The sequence below is a fragment of the Drosophila miranda genome, chromosome 2 (genome assembly GCF_003369915.1).
Source record: "Drosophila miranda strain MSH22 chromosome 2, D.miranda_PacBio2.1, whole genome shotgun sequence".
Taxonomy (NCBI): domain Eukaryota; kingdom Metazoa; phylum Arthropoda; class Insecta; order Diptera; family Drosophilidae; genus Drosophila; species Drosophila miranda.
In genome coordinates, this window is record NC_046675.1 from 22,418,925 (window position 1) to 22,432,014 (window position 13,090).

The following is a 13,090-nucleotide window of genomic DNA, read 5'->3' on the forward strand; positions in this document are numbered from 1 at the left end:
TTAAATTGATGTTAAATAGGATTAAAAAGCTCCTCCAATAGGGCTCCTCTTTTGGATTTATTTTAATTTAGAGACACACACACATACGTCTTGCTTATACAACTACGACTTTTTCGGTGGAATTTTCATGCTGTGGCGCTGGGAGAGGAGTACTACTGCTGATCATCTCAGGCTCGCAGAGCGTATAGTTCCGCATACGATTCAGTGGCTTGCTGCACAAACCACACATCTGGTGCTTGTAGACGCCGTAGATCTCAAAGTTGAAGATGTTGAACAGATCGAACTGGATGGTGGCACTTATCTGCGAGCACTCGACGATCAGAATGTTTTGTTCGTTGAGTTCCACACTGCAAGAGGCGGATTTTAGGATTGGATTCAAGTAAATAAGGTTAAAAAACTAACCGAAAATCGTAGTCACTGTCCTCGATGGGCCATTGGTAGGGCTGCTGGCGTACGTCGTGCGGCGTCTGGTCCTGGTTGACATAAATGAACACGGGCTCGTCATTCGGCTGACTGCTGTTGTCTGTCCGCGAGTGTAGATTGAAGTAGTTCCGGCCAATGTGGATGCGCAGGCCGTAGTTGCTGGCCAGCCCATGGGTCGGCGAGGGCGTAAGGAACACAGCCATCTTGGGCAGCGGTGAACAGTCGGCCACCAGCAGCGTCAGACACTCCGGCTGCGTGATAATCTCCCCCAGATTGATCAGATAATCGTCGAAGGTGTTGATCATCCCATTGATCACCGAACAGGAGCGTTTTAGTCCAGAGTCATAGGTCAACTCGTGCGAAGCATCGAATTTGGAGTCCAGCTTGTAGAGGAAGGGAATGTGGTAGATGCGCCAATTGACGCCGTTCACCTCCACCGTCAGCCAGAAGTAGTCGTTGGGCGTGTGCATTGTGATATTAATCTCCTGGCTCATGTGCAGGCTGTCCACCTTGTGCGCAGACAATGCCGACACAAGGTGATCCAAGCGATTGGACCACAGCTCAAACCACGCAGGCATCTATCGGTGAGTGATAGCGATTGATATATGTAGATATGCAGATTCTTAGATAGGATAGTACATTCTCTATCACTTACATTATTAAATTTCAGATCCATATCGTACTGCGTTATCGAGGTAAAGTTCTCGAAATTGCTGCGCTTGCAATACTTGGATGTGGGTATGGGCGAGAACTTGAGCACCTCCTTGGGACAGAAGTCGGTGTCCGTTAGCGAGATCTTGTCCGAACGCAGAAAGGCCCTGGCATGCTCCGAGGGCTGTAATCGGAAGGAATGGGTTTAATATTCATAGCTCCATCAATGGAAATTGTGTACTTACACCAGCACGTGCTGCAAACTGTACTGTGGATCCGTGTTCGGGGCAAGCGCCCTCCTCGGTGGCCAGGCCAAACACCACATTGCCGTTGAGTGTGTGAGGTCGTTTGGTGAAGACCAGCGGTTCATAGGTCAACTTGGTGCAGGCCTTCGGGAGGAAGAATCCAAGGAAAATCCCGTTTAAATGTAAGTCAAGAAACGACCCAAGTGGCTGTCACTAAAGCGAGTCAAGTGCTGAGACCCTGTATGTGGTCATCAACAGACAGACAGCAGGCAGGTCGTGTGTGTGGGGTAGTGGGCCACACATTACCATGACAAACTGGTAGACAGGCAACGACAACCCACAACAACTGCGGCAGCGATTAGTGGGGTCCAACCTACACTCATACACACATCCTGGTTGTCTGTCTGTCTATCTGCGGGTACCTGTCTCCAATGTTCGTGCCTGCCACCTTATTATACCTGTATGAGTAAAACAATGCTTTCCTCTCGAGTGCCTGCCTGCCACAATTGTTGGCCCACATTTGACTGACGTTTGGAGCTCGGGAAACGGAATCGGGCCCAACCGAACCCCGAACATAGTAGGTCCTGGACTTTGCGCGACGTTTGATCAATACAGGGGTTTTTTCGTAGAGCTAGACAGAAGGCAGATAGCTACGCTACAGTTCGGACGCATTTCTCCCCAATTGAAAAATTTAGTAAAATTCCATTTAAACTCCGTACATTTTTTTTAAGAATATCGTTTTGCGTTGTGTTTCAATAATATAAATTTAGGTTTTCTCTCTGCAAAATAAATTGCAATCATGACTTCGGTAAGCGCACAGTTCGCTACGGACTAGATAGAATGGCATACCGAAACATTACTGTAATGCATTCCATTAACAGATTGAATCGAAACGCGTACAATATCGCAAGTATCTGGAGAGAGCCGGCGTCATTGATGCCCTGAGCAAGGCCCTCATCAAGTTGTACGAGGAACAGAACAAGCCAGAAGATGCCATACGCTTTGTGCGCAAGTTCATGTGCGAGAGCTGCCCGGACGATGCCCAGTACGATCTGATGAAAAATGATTTGGAGGAGGCAAAGACGAGCATCTCGCGTTTGGAGCAGGAGCTAGAGCGCCTGCGTGGTCAAATGTAAGTCTACTTTAAGCGTATACTGAATATGACATTGATTCCTCTAGCACATTTGCAGCAAAAAGTCACCGGAGGAGTACCAAGAGCTCACCCTGGCTGGCTACAAATCCCTCATGGACGATGAGGAGAATGTTAATTCGCTGCTCCGCAAGTACCTTACACCGGAGCTGTTGGAGGAGTACATGCTGGTGACCACATCGCCGCCAGTGGATGCCTATCTGTACGATTGCGCCGTCTCGGGCTTTGAGCATCACGACTCGTCGGTGGGCATCTATGCCGCCGATCCAGACAGCTACGATGTGTTTGCCAAGATCTTTGATCCGATTATCAAGGACTACCATGCCCAGCAGGACAACGATTCGGATACGCTGCAAAAGGACAGCGACTGGGGCAATGTGGATGAAATCGAGAACCTGGATCCGGAGCGCAAATACATCATCTCGGCGCGCATACGCATCGCTCGCAACATAGAGGGCTTCCCGTTCTTCCCCAAGCTAACGGAGAAGCAGTTCATCGAGGTGGAGGAGAGGGTGCGTGCCGCCACTGAGACCATGGATGGGGAGCACATCGGCTCCTATCTGACATTGAGCGACATCGATGCCGAGACCCAGCAGGAGATGGTGAAGCGTCACATAATGTTCCATCGCGGTGATGCCTATCTGACCACCGCCGGTTGTTATCGCTTCTGGCCAACGGGCCGTGGTGTCTACCATAATCCGGCCGCTACTTTCCTGATCTGGGTCAACGAGGAGGATCACTTGCGCATCATTTCCATGGCTCCGTGCGGCGACTTGGGCGATGTGTACAATCGTCTGGTCAATGGCCTGCAGGAACTCGAAAAGACACTGACCTTTGCGCGCAGCCCTCGCTATGGCTTCCTCAGTGCCTGCCCCACCAATCTGGGAACCACCTTGCGTGCCTCGGTGCACATTCGTCTGCCCTTGCTGAGCAAGGATAATGAACGTTTGGTCGCTTTGGCCGATGAGCTGCAGCTGCAGATACGCGGCACCGGCGGCGAGCACACTGCCATCGAGGATGGCGTCATGGATATATCGAACAGACGTCGTCTCGGTTTCACCGAATTCGAGCTGGTCAAGTCTCTGCAGGATGGCATTGTGGCCCTGATCAATGCCGAGGAGGAGCTCGAGACAGCCGGACAGGAGGGTTAACTATGTTTTCCACACACCCGAAAAGAAAGCTGATCCCGACACGAAGTACGAAACCACAAAAATACACAACGACAACGACACATATTCAACAATGCATCATATTTGGTTAAATAAATAATTATAATAGTCCGGTAAGCACTCACCTTCCAGTCCTCCTCATCATCCTTGGAGTTGCGCTGTATCTGACCAATCACCTTGAACCAACTGGATTTCGTGGAGGTCTGCACATCCAGTGTAATATTCCAGCTATGCAGTGCATCCACATTCTGGGTCTCGTCCGTGTGCTGGAGCGTCAGGGCAATCTGTCGGCCCTTTAGGTCAGCCGTCTTCAAAACATCGTCCGCACAGAAGCTGCCTTCCAGCTAAAAAGAGGATTGGGTTTCGATTCATCATGAATCATGAATGAGGTTTAGTTTTGGGTAGAATGGGTTTCCTACTTTGGTGGCATTTTCATTGTACATTAATAGCGTAAAGTTGCGATCGTGTCCCAGATGAATAGAACTCAATTGTGTGAAGCCAAAGACATACATCAGCAGGCTGACAATCATGTTCCGTGAGAAGCCACTGGAAAGACGGATATATCAATAGAGTTGGGTTAGTTCTACCAAAGATTGTTGTAACACGTAAATGATAAAGGCTAACGAAGAGAATGAGTGAGAGATGTATTCTAACATATAGTAATTACTTCTCTATAAACTCTGATTTGAGTAGCATCCCACGATACTTGATCAGTTCGTTGAGATTCGTATTGATGGCCAGCTGGACGCCCAGGTCCGGAATGGTATACGTCAGGAATTGAAACTGAAAAACAAGATGTGTTCTTTATTCTTTCTTTACAACATTGCAAAGAGTGTGACATGTCCATACCACATCATTACTCCTTTCGGGAAGCATAATCTCCTCAAAGGGAGCCGTTGCAGTCTTTGTAATGAGACCCCGCGTCTTGGTCACAGCCCGTGATTTGAAGGACAGACCGCTGGTGAGGTTCTGTGGTCGCGAGAAGGAATACCGAGTGCACGGGCTGCCACTGGTATTGAGGTTGAGCTCATTGCTGAACGGAATGTAGATGAGGAAGCCCTGTTCTCGGTTTATCTCGTGATCGAGATTCAAGAACGGATTGTAGCTGCGACTCCTGACAGAGGCATACGAGGAGTACCTTGCATCGATCTCCAGCGTATGCTTGGATATGGGCGGTGTGCGTTGCTCCGTGATGTTGCCACGCAGCGAGGTGAGCACCGTTGTCTGCAGCAGCACATCCGATGAGGTACCCAGCACAGTGGGCACTGAATAGCGATTCATGAAGGGCCAGCGAACGGTCTGCATGTTGATGTGACTGTCAGTGCGAATGATCTGCTGCAGGCGCTCCAGAACTAAGGGAAAGTGTTGTATAAATAGGGAATCAAGTGGGGAGGTTCTGCCACTTACGGTTCTCGTATGTCAACTGTGTAAACATGCGCTGATTGAGGAAGTACGACAGCACTGTCTTGCCCTCCATTTGCAGGATAAACTCTAGATGTAGATTCTTCGAATTGATGGCGGGTGCCTGCAGCATACTCAGCAGAGTCTTGATGCTCTTGTACGTGAACGGATCGCTGCTGTTTCTCGACTGCATCGCGTTCAGTACGGCATCCGGCAGCCCCCTCGCCTTAATGTACAACTAATGGAGGATATGGAATAGAATTTAGTACAGAAAAAGCTTATGCTAGGGGGACACTCACCGCCAGTTGTCCCGTGAACTTCCCTAGGGCTTCCGTATCGAACTTGAAGAAGGCGACCACGGGCATATCCGACTTGGGATCGCCCACTAAAAAGACTTGCAGCATGGCTCCGATGCCGAACTTGGAGTCGCGGTAGTCGAAGATGTAGTTACCGGTCACCCAATAACGTGGCTCTGGCTTCTGGGGCAGATGGCGATGCATGTAGGAAAGCAGGCGTCGTCTGAGGAGTAGACAAAGGAAGTAAATTGGTTTGTACTGAGAGTTAGGCGCGAGGGGATCACTTGCAGATGCTGGTAACATGGATACGTGGTCTCCGATATGCTGGTGACCGTCGTGCGGTAATAGTTAATCATATGCGGATCCGTTTCGCTCTGTATGATGCGATGGATGCTGATCAGTCGTGCTGCAGTGGGATTGGAGATCAGCAGGAGGGTCACAGCCGCCACACGCAGCTCCAAACTGGCGTTGCGCGACTCAAAAATCGGCCAATAGATCTCGTAGATACGCTCGGGTCGGGTGGGTGCCAGCGGCAGCGTGGTCCAGGCAGCCATAAACTTAAGATCCTCATTCTCATTGGGATCCTGAACAATCGGCTCCAAGTAGTTGGCCACGTTTCCCAGCTGTAGGTTGTTCAGGCCCTGCAGGTACAGCATCTTCTGCTCAAAGTCGCGGTCATCTGGAGAGGAAACAGAGGACAGAATCAGTGGGCGATCATTTAAAGGGAGGACCTGCTACTCACTCAAATATGCATTAAAGTACTTCTGAACATACTCTTCGAACTCATCCTTGTCGATTCCTCGTGCCACATAGACATTGTGCACGAGCGTGGCAAAACTGAGGATCGCCGCCTGTCGCACGTCCGGGCGATCGGGTCCAATCTTCAAGAAGTCCTCGCACACGTGGACCAGCTCCGCCGACAGTTCAAATATGTGGAATGGCATGGGAATAAGTAGCTGCACGGCAATCTGCGGCTTGGTCATCTTCCGCACGATGAGGTGGTGGGTGAGAAACACCGAGGCCTTGGTGCCGATGCGGGGTATGATCTCGTGGAAGATATTCCGGATGGTCTCCTGGCGGTACGAGGTGCCAATGTCCACCTCCCGGTAGAGTTTCTTCAGCGACTCGAAGTCCATTTCGCTGAGCAACTTGATCACGTCCGACAGCGTCGAATCGTAGGGCTCACTGAACTTGAACTCCGTGCTCTCCAGGGCCTCGGCTAGACTGTCCAGCAGTCCGCCTGCCTGGACGATCAGTGTCTCCTGCTGCTGGGGATTGCGTCCGCCCGTCGGATCGTTGGGTTCCAGTGGCTGCAGCTCCAGGCTAGATGGTTCGGCAGCCATGGAAGTCTCAATATCAATGGGATTGTCGATGGGCGTCTCGTTCTGAAAATTCAGCAGCAGCTCGGAGTTGATGTACTGCGCCTCCCCCGTGGATTCGAAGGTGTGTATTAGAGTCGTGCCCTTGGCATGGGCCATGCTCAGGAAGTAGCCCGTCTCGTTGTGCGGCAGCATCCCATAGATGGCCTCGTTTCCGATAATGACGCTCTTCTGGTGATCAAATTCGCAAGTGTTTGGTGGGACATTGCTTCTGGTGATGTGCACAGCCTCCGAATAGGGAGTGCAGGTCTTCAGCTCGGGGGTTTTCCTAATGGATATGTAGTTGGTTTTGTTAGACACAAAGTACTCCGTCCGGCAGGTGCCGTGAATGCCAAGCTGTTGAAAGATTCTTTTAATTAAACGATTATTTAATTATTACATGCCGAAAAATTACCTCATCTAGGACAAAGGCCCCGCTAGACTTCATTTGGAACTGCAGGACAGAGGCAATGGCACGCTTAAAATTCATGGACCATATGGGATCCCCCTCCTTGAAGACCACATGTGATATGCTGCCGTTTTCTGTGAGCACGATCTTGAAGGGTTTATAAGGTGGATACATCTCCTTATTCTGCAGGAACTTCTCCCCCGAATTGTTAAGCGTTACATCATCGATGACCAGCTGCAAAAGATTCGATTTAAAGATTGTGCTTTAGTTGGGGATACCCACTCGTGAGACAGGGATAATACGGGGGGTTGGGTTTATCTGACAAACTAAAAACAAACATTTTACATATGCCAAACACATGCATCGCGCCGGATCGCATGGCGGTCCGCTGATAAGGTAGGGCCTACTCCTAGAACAGCAGCCGCCTCCAGTCAAAACAATCAGAACTGATTACGAACAAACACACACACACACAAACACACACGGATCTTCAAGAGATATACATAGTATATATATTATGCGAAGGGGAAGGGAACACTGAATTGAATGCATGTATTGGCAGCAGCATCTCCGACAATGAAAGAAGTTCACAGCCCGAGTTCAGATCATTGTGTACTCTCGTACTCCCCATCTCCATCATCTCTTTCTCTCTCCGTGAGAGTCGTCTCTGTGAATGGTTAAATTGTTTTTAATTCATCTGCGAATTCTTTTTTTCCTTTTTGCAATGTCTGTTGTCTGCACAGAATTCTCTGCGAATGGAACTGTATGTAGAATGGGTGTACAATGCCACTCCACAGATCTTCTGACATCTCGATTGACTGAATTGTACAAATTGTTAATGAAATCAATAAATTGATTGAATATTTTAACTGATTTTCAATTGATTTATATATATACATGTGTGTGTATACTCATGATTATATGGGAAAAAGGTATACATCGTATATAAATTTAGGGGAATTTCCATAAGAATATTCCAAAATGCAATCTTCAATATACAATAATCAAAATATGACTCTGTTTTTGTTTTGTTTTATAAACAATAATATTTTTGCAATTATTATTTGTAACCTAAGGAATTCAATTAACAATTAATTATCGGGGGTCGCCTGAGAGATTAGAAATAAAATATTTCCAAGGGGATACACTCACCGCTGCTGCCATGACCAGTTCACTCTGCCTCTGCAACGTCAGCTTGCCCCGCACAATCCAGCCTGTCGTAGGTGGTGATGGATGTCCCTCGTCCTGGGGCTTGGCTCCCACCAGTACATTGCCGACATACTCGTAGAGCATCTGCTTGTTGAGCCCAATGATGTTGAAGGCATGCCCGGCATCGAAGATCAGGAAAAGATCTGACAGATAGATAGATAGATTGGGGAAATTGAATTTCAATTCGAGATGTTCGCTCGCTCGCTCTCTCTTGCATTTGGATGGGCAATAAACTCTTCAATTATCAATTGAATTTCGTTTCTTATATACATGACAGGGCATCCATCTATACCATCCATACAATAAATTGTATGGGCATGCTATATATATACATATATAGCAGCATACTGTATGTATATGCTGATGATTTATGCGAGTACGAGTGTGTACATGACGATCGCGAAACGCTTTTAATCAATGTTATTTATTTTTCAGCTTCTTCAATGAAACATTACGTCATGTTCTTGAATTATTTTCTGATATAGTTTTTGGGATTATCAATTAGGTTAATTTACGTACACACAAACACGGAACAATTGAGTCGCCTCATGGCCAGAGACGTGCTGGTGGACTCTCTTTTCACAGTTTCACAGGATTCCAAAATGGTTTACACTCTGCGCAAATCTCTCTCACTTTCAGGATATTTTTGTAATTTATATATATAAACGTATATATGGAGTATTATCTGTTTCGATTTAAAAGAAGCCGACGCTATTCCTTTATCACCACAAACGCCGCGTCTTGTCTTTATGGAATTTCCACGTCTGCTCAGCTCGCGTTCCACTCTCGTACTGAGCCTCAGAGCGGACTTCAGGGCCAGGGCTGGCCTTGCCGGAGTTTCAGTGCTGTGCTGATAAGCAGAAGAGCCGCTCGAGAGCAATCTCAGTCTCTCTCTCTCTCTCTCTTTGCAAGATTCTCTTAAAATGTATCCTAGAACAGTCGTTATGGTTGGGTCTATAAAAATCTACGTTATTTATTTTAAGAGTAGCGCATAAGATTACTTATAAACGAACTAAGACTTTCGACAAATTGCTCATGCATCATAAACGTATAACAAAATACCACACATCACACATGGATATAGGAATAACAAAAAAGTGCCTACTTAAAGCTACGGTTAACGCGCTCCACCATGAGCATGTCCTGCTCGAAAGTGGGCACCACCACTGGGACCAGCACCAGCAACACCCGCAACACCCGCACCACCGCTAGCATCACGTGCGGGCTTTGGTTTTTCGAAGCCCGCATTCTCTGCCTCTGCATTGTCTGCGGCATTTTGTTCTGCATCCAGATTTTTGAGCTGCTGCTGCCACATGTCCGCATAGATGCCATCGTCACGCTGGACCAGCTGCTCGTGCCGGCCCCGCTCCACAATGCTGCCGTCCTGCAGCACCAGAATCTCATCCGCATGAATGATGGTCGACAGCCGATGCGCCACAATAATTGTCGTTCGATTAGCGCATACGCGGGCCAAAGCCGCCTGGATGTTGCGCTCTGTATGCGTGTCCAAAGCGGAGGTGGCCTCGTCCAACAGCACAATGATGGGTGCCTTTAGCAGGGTGCGGGCAATGGCCACTCGCTGCTTCTCGCCGCCACTCAGGCGCAGTCCACGCTCGCCCACCTTCGTCTCGTAGCGGTCGGGAAAGCTGAGGATCTTCTCGTGAATGTCGGCTGCTCGGGCCGCCTCATAGACGGCTTCGTCAGACGCCCCCAACTTTGCGTACTCGATGTTATAGAAAATGGTGTTGTTAAACAGCACCGTGTCCTGGGGCACCACACCAATAGCCTTGCGCAGGCTCTGCTGTTGCACGAGCTTTATGTTTTGGCCGTCGATCATGATGGCTCCCGTCTGTACATCGTAAAATCGGAAGAGCAAACGCATGATTGTGCTCTTGCCAGCTCCCGAAGGGCCAACAATAGCTACAGTCTTGCCGGCAGGCACTGTGAAGTTCACATTGCGCAGGACAATCTTCTCTGGGGTGTAGCCGAAGGTCACATTTGAGAACTCAATGCCACCGCCTGCTGTGAGAAGGGGGGCACATCCGGGCGCATCAACAATCTCCTCATCCTCACGCAGCAGATCAAACATGTTCTCCATGTCCACAAAGTTCTTCTGGATGGCCCGATAGTAGGTGCCAAACCAGTTCAGAGGCATATACAACTCCATCAAATAGGTAGAAAACAGTACAAAGTCACCCACGGTGAGGGTCTGATGATGGACCACCAAATACACGCAAAGGAGGGAGCCGGCTAGGAGACCCAGGCACAGTATAATATTCTGAGCGGTGTTGAGCATGTTGAGGGTGAGCATCGACAGGAATTCCTCCTTCTGGTACTTGAGAATGGCCTCCCTGTAGCAATCCACCTCGTAATTCTCCGCTCCGTAGTATTTAACAGTCTCAAAGTTCAGCAAAGAGTCCACACTGCGTGCACGCTGCTCATTGTCTGCCATATTCATTCTTCTTTGGTATTTCGTGCGCCATTCCGTAATCGCAATTGTGGAGGCTACAAAGAGAAGACGTTAGATGAAACATTCGATTCCAAATCCAAGGGATAAGATCTCTTACCTATATACAAGAACATTGTGAGGAACACAATCAAGCCGAACCACCAGTTGAAGGCATAGATAAAGAAGGCCACAGCCACCAGCAGATCCAAAATTGTGGGCATGATGGAAAACACAATATAGTTTAGCAGATTATTAATCGAGTCCGTGCCTCGATCCATAACACGCAGCACCTCCCCCGTCTTTCGCTGCAGGTGCCATCTGAGAGATAGCTGATGTAGATGACGAAACAGATCGATCTCAATCTCACGGGTCGTGTACTGCTGCACACGAATCCAGAGAAAGGTGCGCAGATTGTTGAACAGGCCCATGGTGCCAGTGCCGCCGCCTTGGAGGAACGACAGGGCCACATAGATCAGCACAAAGTCATAACGGAAGATTATCGGCTCGATGGTCAAGCTGTCCACTAAAGAAGGCAAGGCGAGAGATTAGCAAAATGACTGTAGGAAATTCCTCACCAAAAAACATGACCTACCCAACTTCTTGCGATAAATCGGCAAAAACAATTTAATGACGCGTCCGGCAATCAGCATCGTGATGCAAATGAGGACAGCGATTTGCAGGGCAAAATCCTTTTTGGGCCACAGATAGGGAAAGATTTTGCGCAGCTTGCGCCAGCCATTCCTAAAGGCGGAACCCGTCTGTGCATTCGCCTGCGACTCGCTGGAGGAGTCATTGTCCACCAGTCGCTGATGATAGGGCGCCATAATTCCAGGGGCCTTTAGACCCAGCACAAAGATGAGCAGCGAGACTAGGAAGCGCGTGACAAAGAGTCCCATTTCGATTTGGTCCTTGTTGCTGGAAGGGCAAGATAAATCATAAGTAATTTATGGAATTGGAAAGGGTATTTCTAATTACCTCTTAAGATTGAACCACCAATCCTCGTGTCGCAGATTAATAAAAGCCAGCGACTCATTGATAAAGGCCAGGGTCCAAAACAGCAGCAGAACAAGTCCATGCCCTCGCGTTGGCACCGATGGGAGTAGATAGAAACGCTCCTTGAGTATCAAACAGATGCTAAATGGATATGCAAAGCACACCACAACAGTTGAAAAGATCTAAAGCAAGGTCATAAAGAGGTCATCAAATGGTTTCCTGTGAGACAGAGTGCAATGTACTCACCATATAGCCATAAACAGCACTGTCTGTGTAGATGCGAGCATTCAAGAAGAATCGCATTACAGCCAGCACGGGCAACAGGAACAGCAGGAACAATTGCAGGGCATAAAGCCGCGACTTGGAGATCTGTGTGGGATCCGTGATGCGAGTGGCATACCTTCGGTACATCAGAAGCTGGATGCAGCCAAAGAGCAGTATAAATCCACCATAGACCGACGGACCCACGGTGTCCATGAAGCAGTGAGAGATGCCATGTTTGGTCCACACTTCCCTGAGCGTCACATTTGGCGGGCAGTACAACATTTTGCCTGTAAGCGGTTGAACTATTTACTCATTTGACTACGACTACTATGATAAGCTGCTTCTGATATCAAAGCACGTCCGACGACGACTGGCGTGCGTTCAGATAAACCCAAGCGCAAGCAATGACTGAATACTTCTATGACCAATTGCCTTTGTTTTATGGGGGCGGCCGTTTCACAATTAATCTCCGAAATTATCAGTCGCCGAAGCGGCACCAAACGGGAATCACATTTGCCTCGACGACATCACACGGGAAGAGATAGGTGCGCAAAAAGGGTGTCGAATGTTCTACTATTAGCACCTACTCTTTCTGGCACGGCACCAAAGTTCACTTCACTTCACCGAAGCGCAACAGCATATCAATCAATGAATTTTGCAATTCATTCAACCCATTTGCCATGTAAAATTATGCAATGCTGCGCATGCTGTCTGCACGCCGTATGGCTTTATCTACTTACCCGCTATTGACGCCACACACTAGTATCGGCTATATAATTACTGCTAAATAGTCTGACAGTTAGAATCAGCAGACAAACAAGTGGAAAAACGCGTAAAAAACAAAACTTCTCCGGCTAATCAACAACAACATCAGTGTGACCGCGGAAATATCGCATATCGAACATACGGTCTGACCCTCTGAAATATACCGAAACTACGTCACAAATTTCAAAATATACCGCAAGATTATACAAATATATACAAGATTATTTAAATTTAGATTCTCATCTGTATTGAGTACAAAATAAGGCTTAGGCAAAAACGGTCCCTAACGCGTCTTCAAATATACTAGA

At 48.1% G+C, this 13,090-nt stretch overlaps 3 protein-coding genes across 3 annotated transcripts; 1 reads left to right on the forward strand and 2 right to left on the reverse strand.

Moving 5' to 3' along the window:
* Nucleotides 1-5: 5 nt before the first annotated feature.
* On the reverse strand, nt 6-9,187 carry LOC108155186. Its single transcript, XM_017285857.2, has 15 exons — nt 8,831-9,187; nt 8,255-8,454; nt 7,109-7,336; nt 6,078-7,050; nt 5,624-6,014; nt 5,339-5,558; nt 5,046-5,277; nt 4,488-4,990; nt 4,306-4,421; nt 4,058-4,184; nt 3,764-3,982; nt 1,320-1,463; nt 1,079-1,258; nt 403-1,001; nt 6-347 (listed from the first exon to the last, which is right to left on the reverse strand). Exons 1-15 carry the CDS (start codon nt 8,859-8,861, stop codon nt 95-97), a joined length of 4,416 nt encoding a protein of 1,471 aa, XP_017141346.1. The 5' UTR covers nt 8,862-9,187; the 3' UTR covers nt 6-94.
* On the forward strand, nt 1,939-3,758 carry LOC108155190 (arginine kinase). The gene is made up of 3 exons (XM_017285861.2): nt 1,939-2,127; nt 2,201-2,451; nt 2,510-3,758. The coding sequence occupies exons 1-3, from the start codon at nt 2,119-2,121 to the stop codon at nt 3,618-3,620; spliced, it is 1,371 nt and encodes a 456-aa protein (XP_017141350.1). The 5' UTR covers nt 1,939-2,118; the 3' UTR covers nt 3,621-3,758.
* A 72-nt stretch (nt 9,188-9,259) lies between the features above and the next one.
* On the reverse strand, nt 9,260-12,904 carry LOC108155189 (ATP-binding cassette sub-family B member 6, mitochondrial). Its single transcript, XM_017285859.2, has 6 exons — nt 12,758-12,904; nt 12,000-12,304; nt 11,736-11,935; nt 11,353-11,675; nt 10,879-11,283; nt 9,260-10,816 (listed from the first exon to the last, which is right to left on the reverse strand). Exons 2-6 carry the CDS (start codon nt 12,297-12,299, stop codon nt 9,429-9,431), a joined length of 2,616 nt encoding a protein of 871 aa, XP_017141348.1. The 5' UTR covers nt 12,300-12,304; nt 12,758-12,904; the 3' UTR covers nt 9,260-9,428.
* Nucleotides 12,905-13,090: the final 186 nt, after the last annotated feature.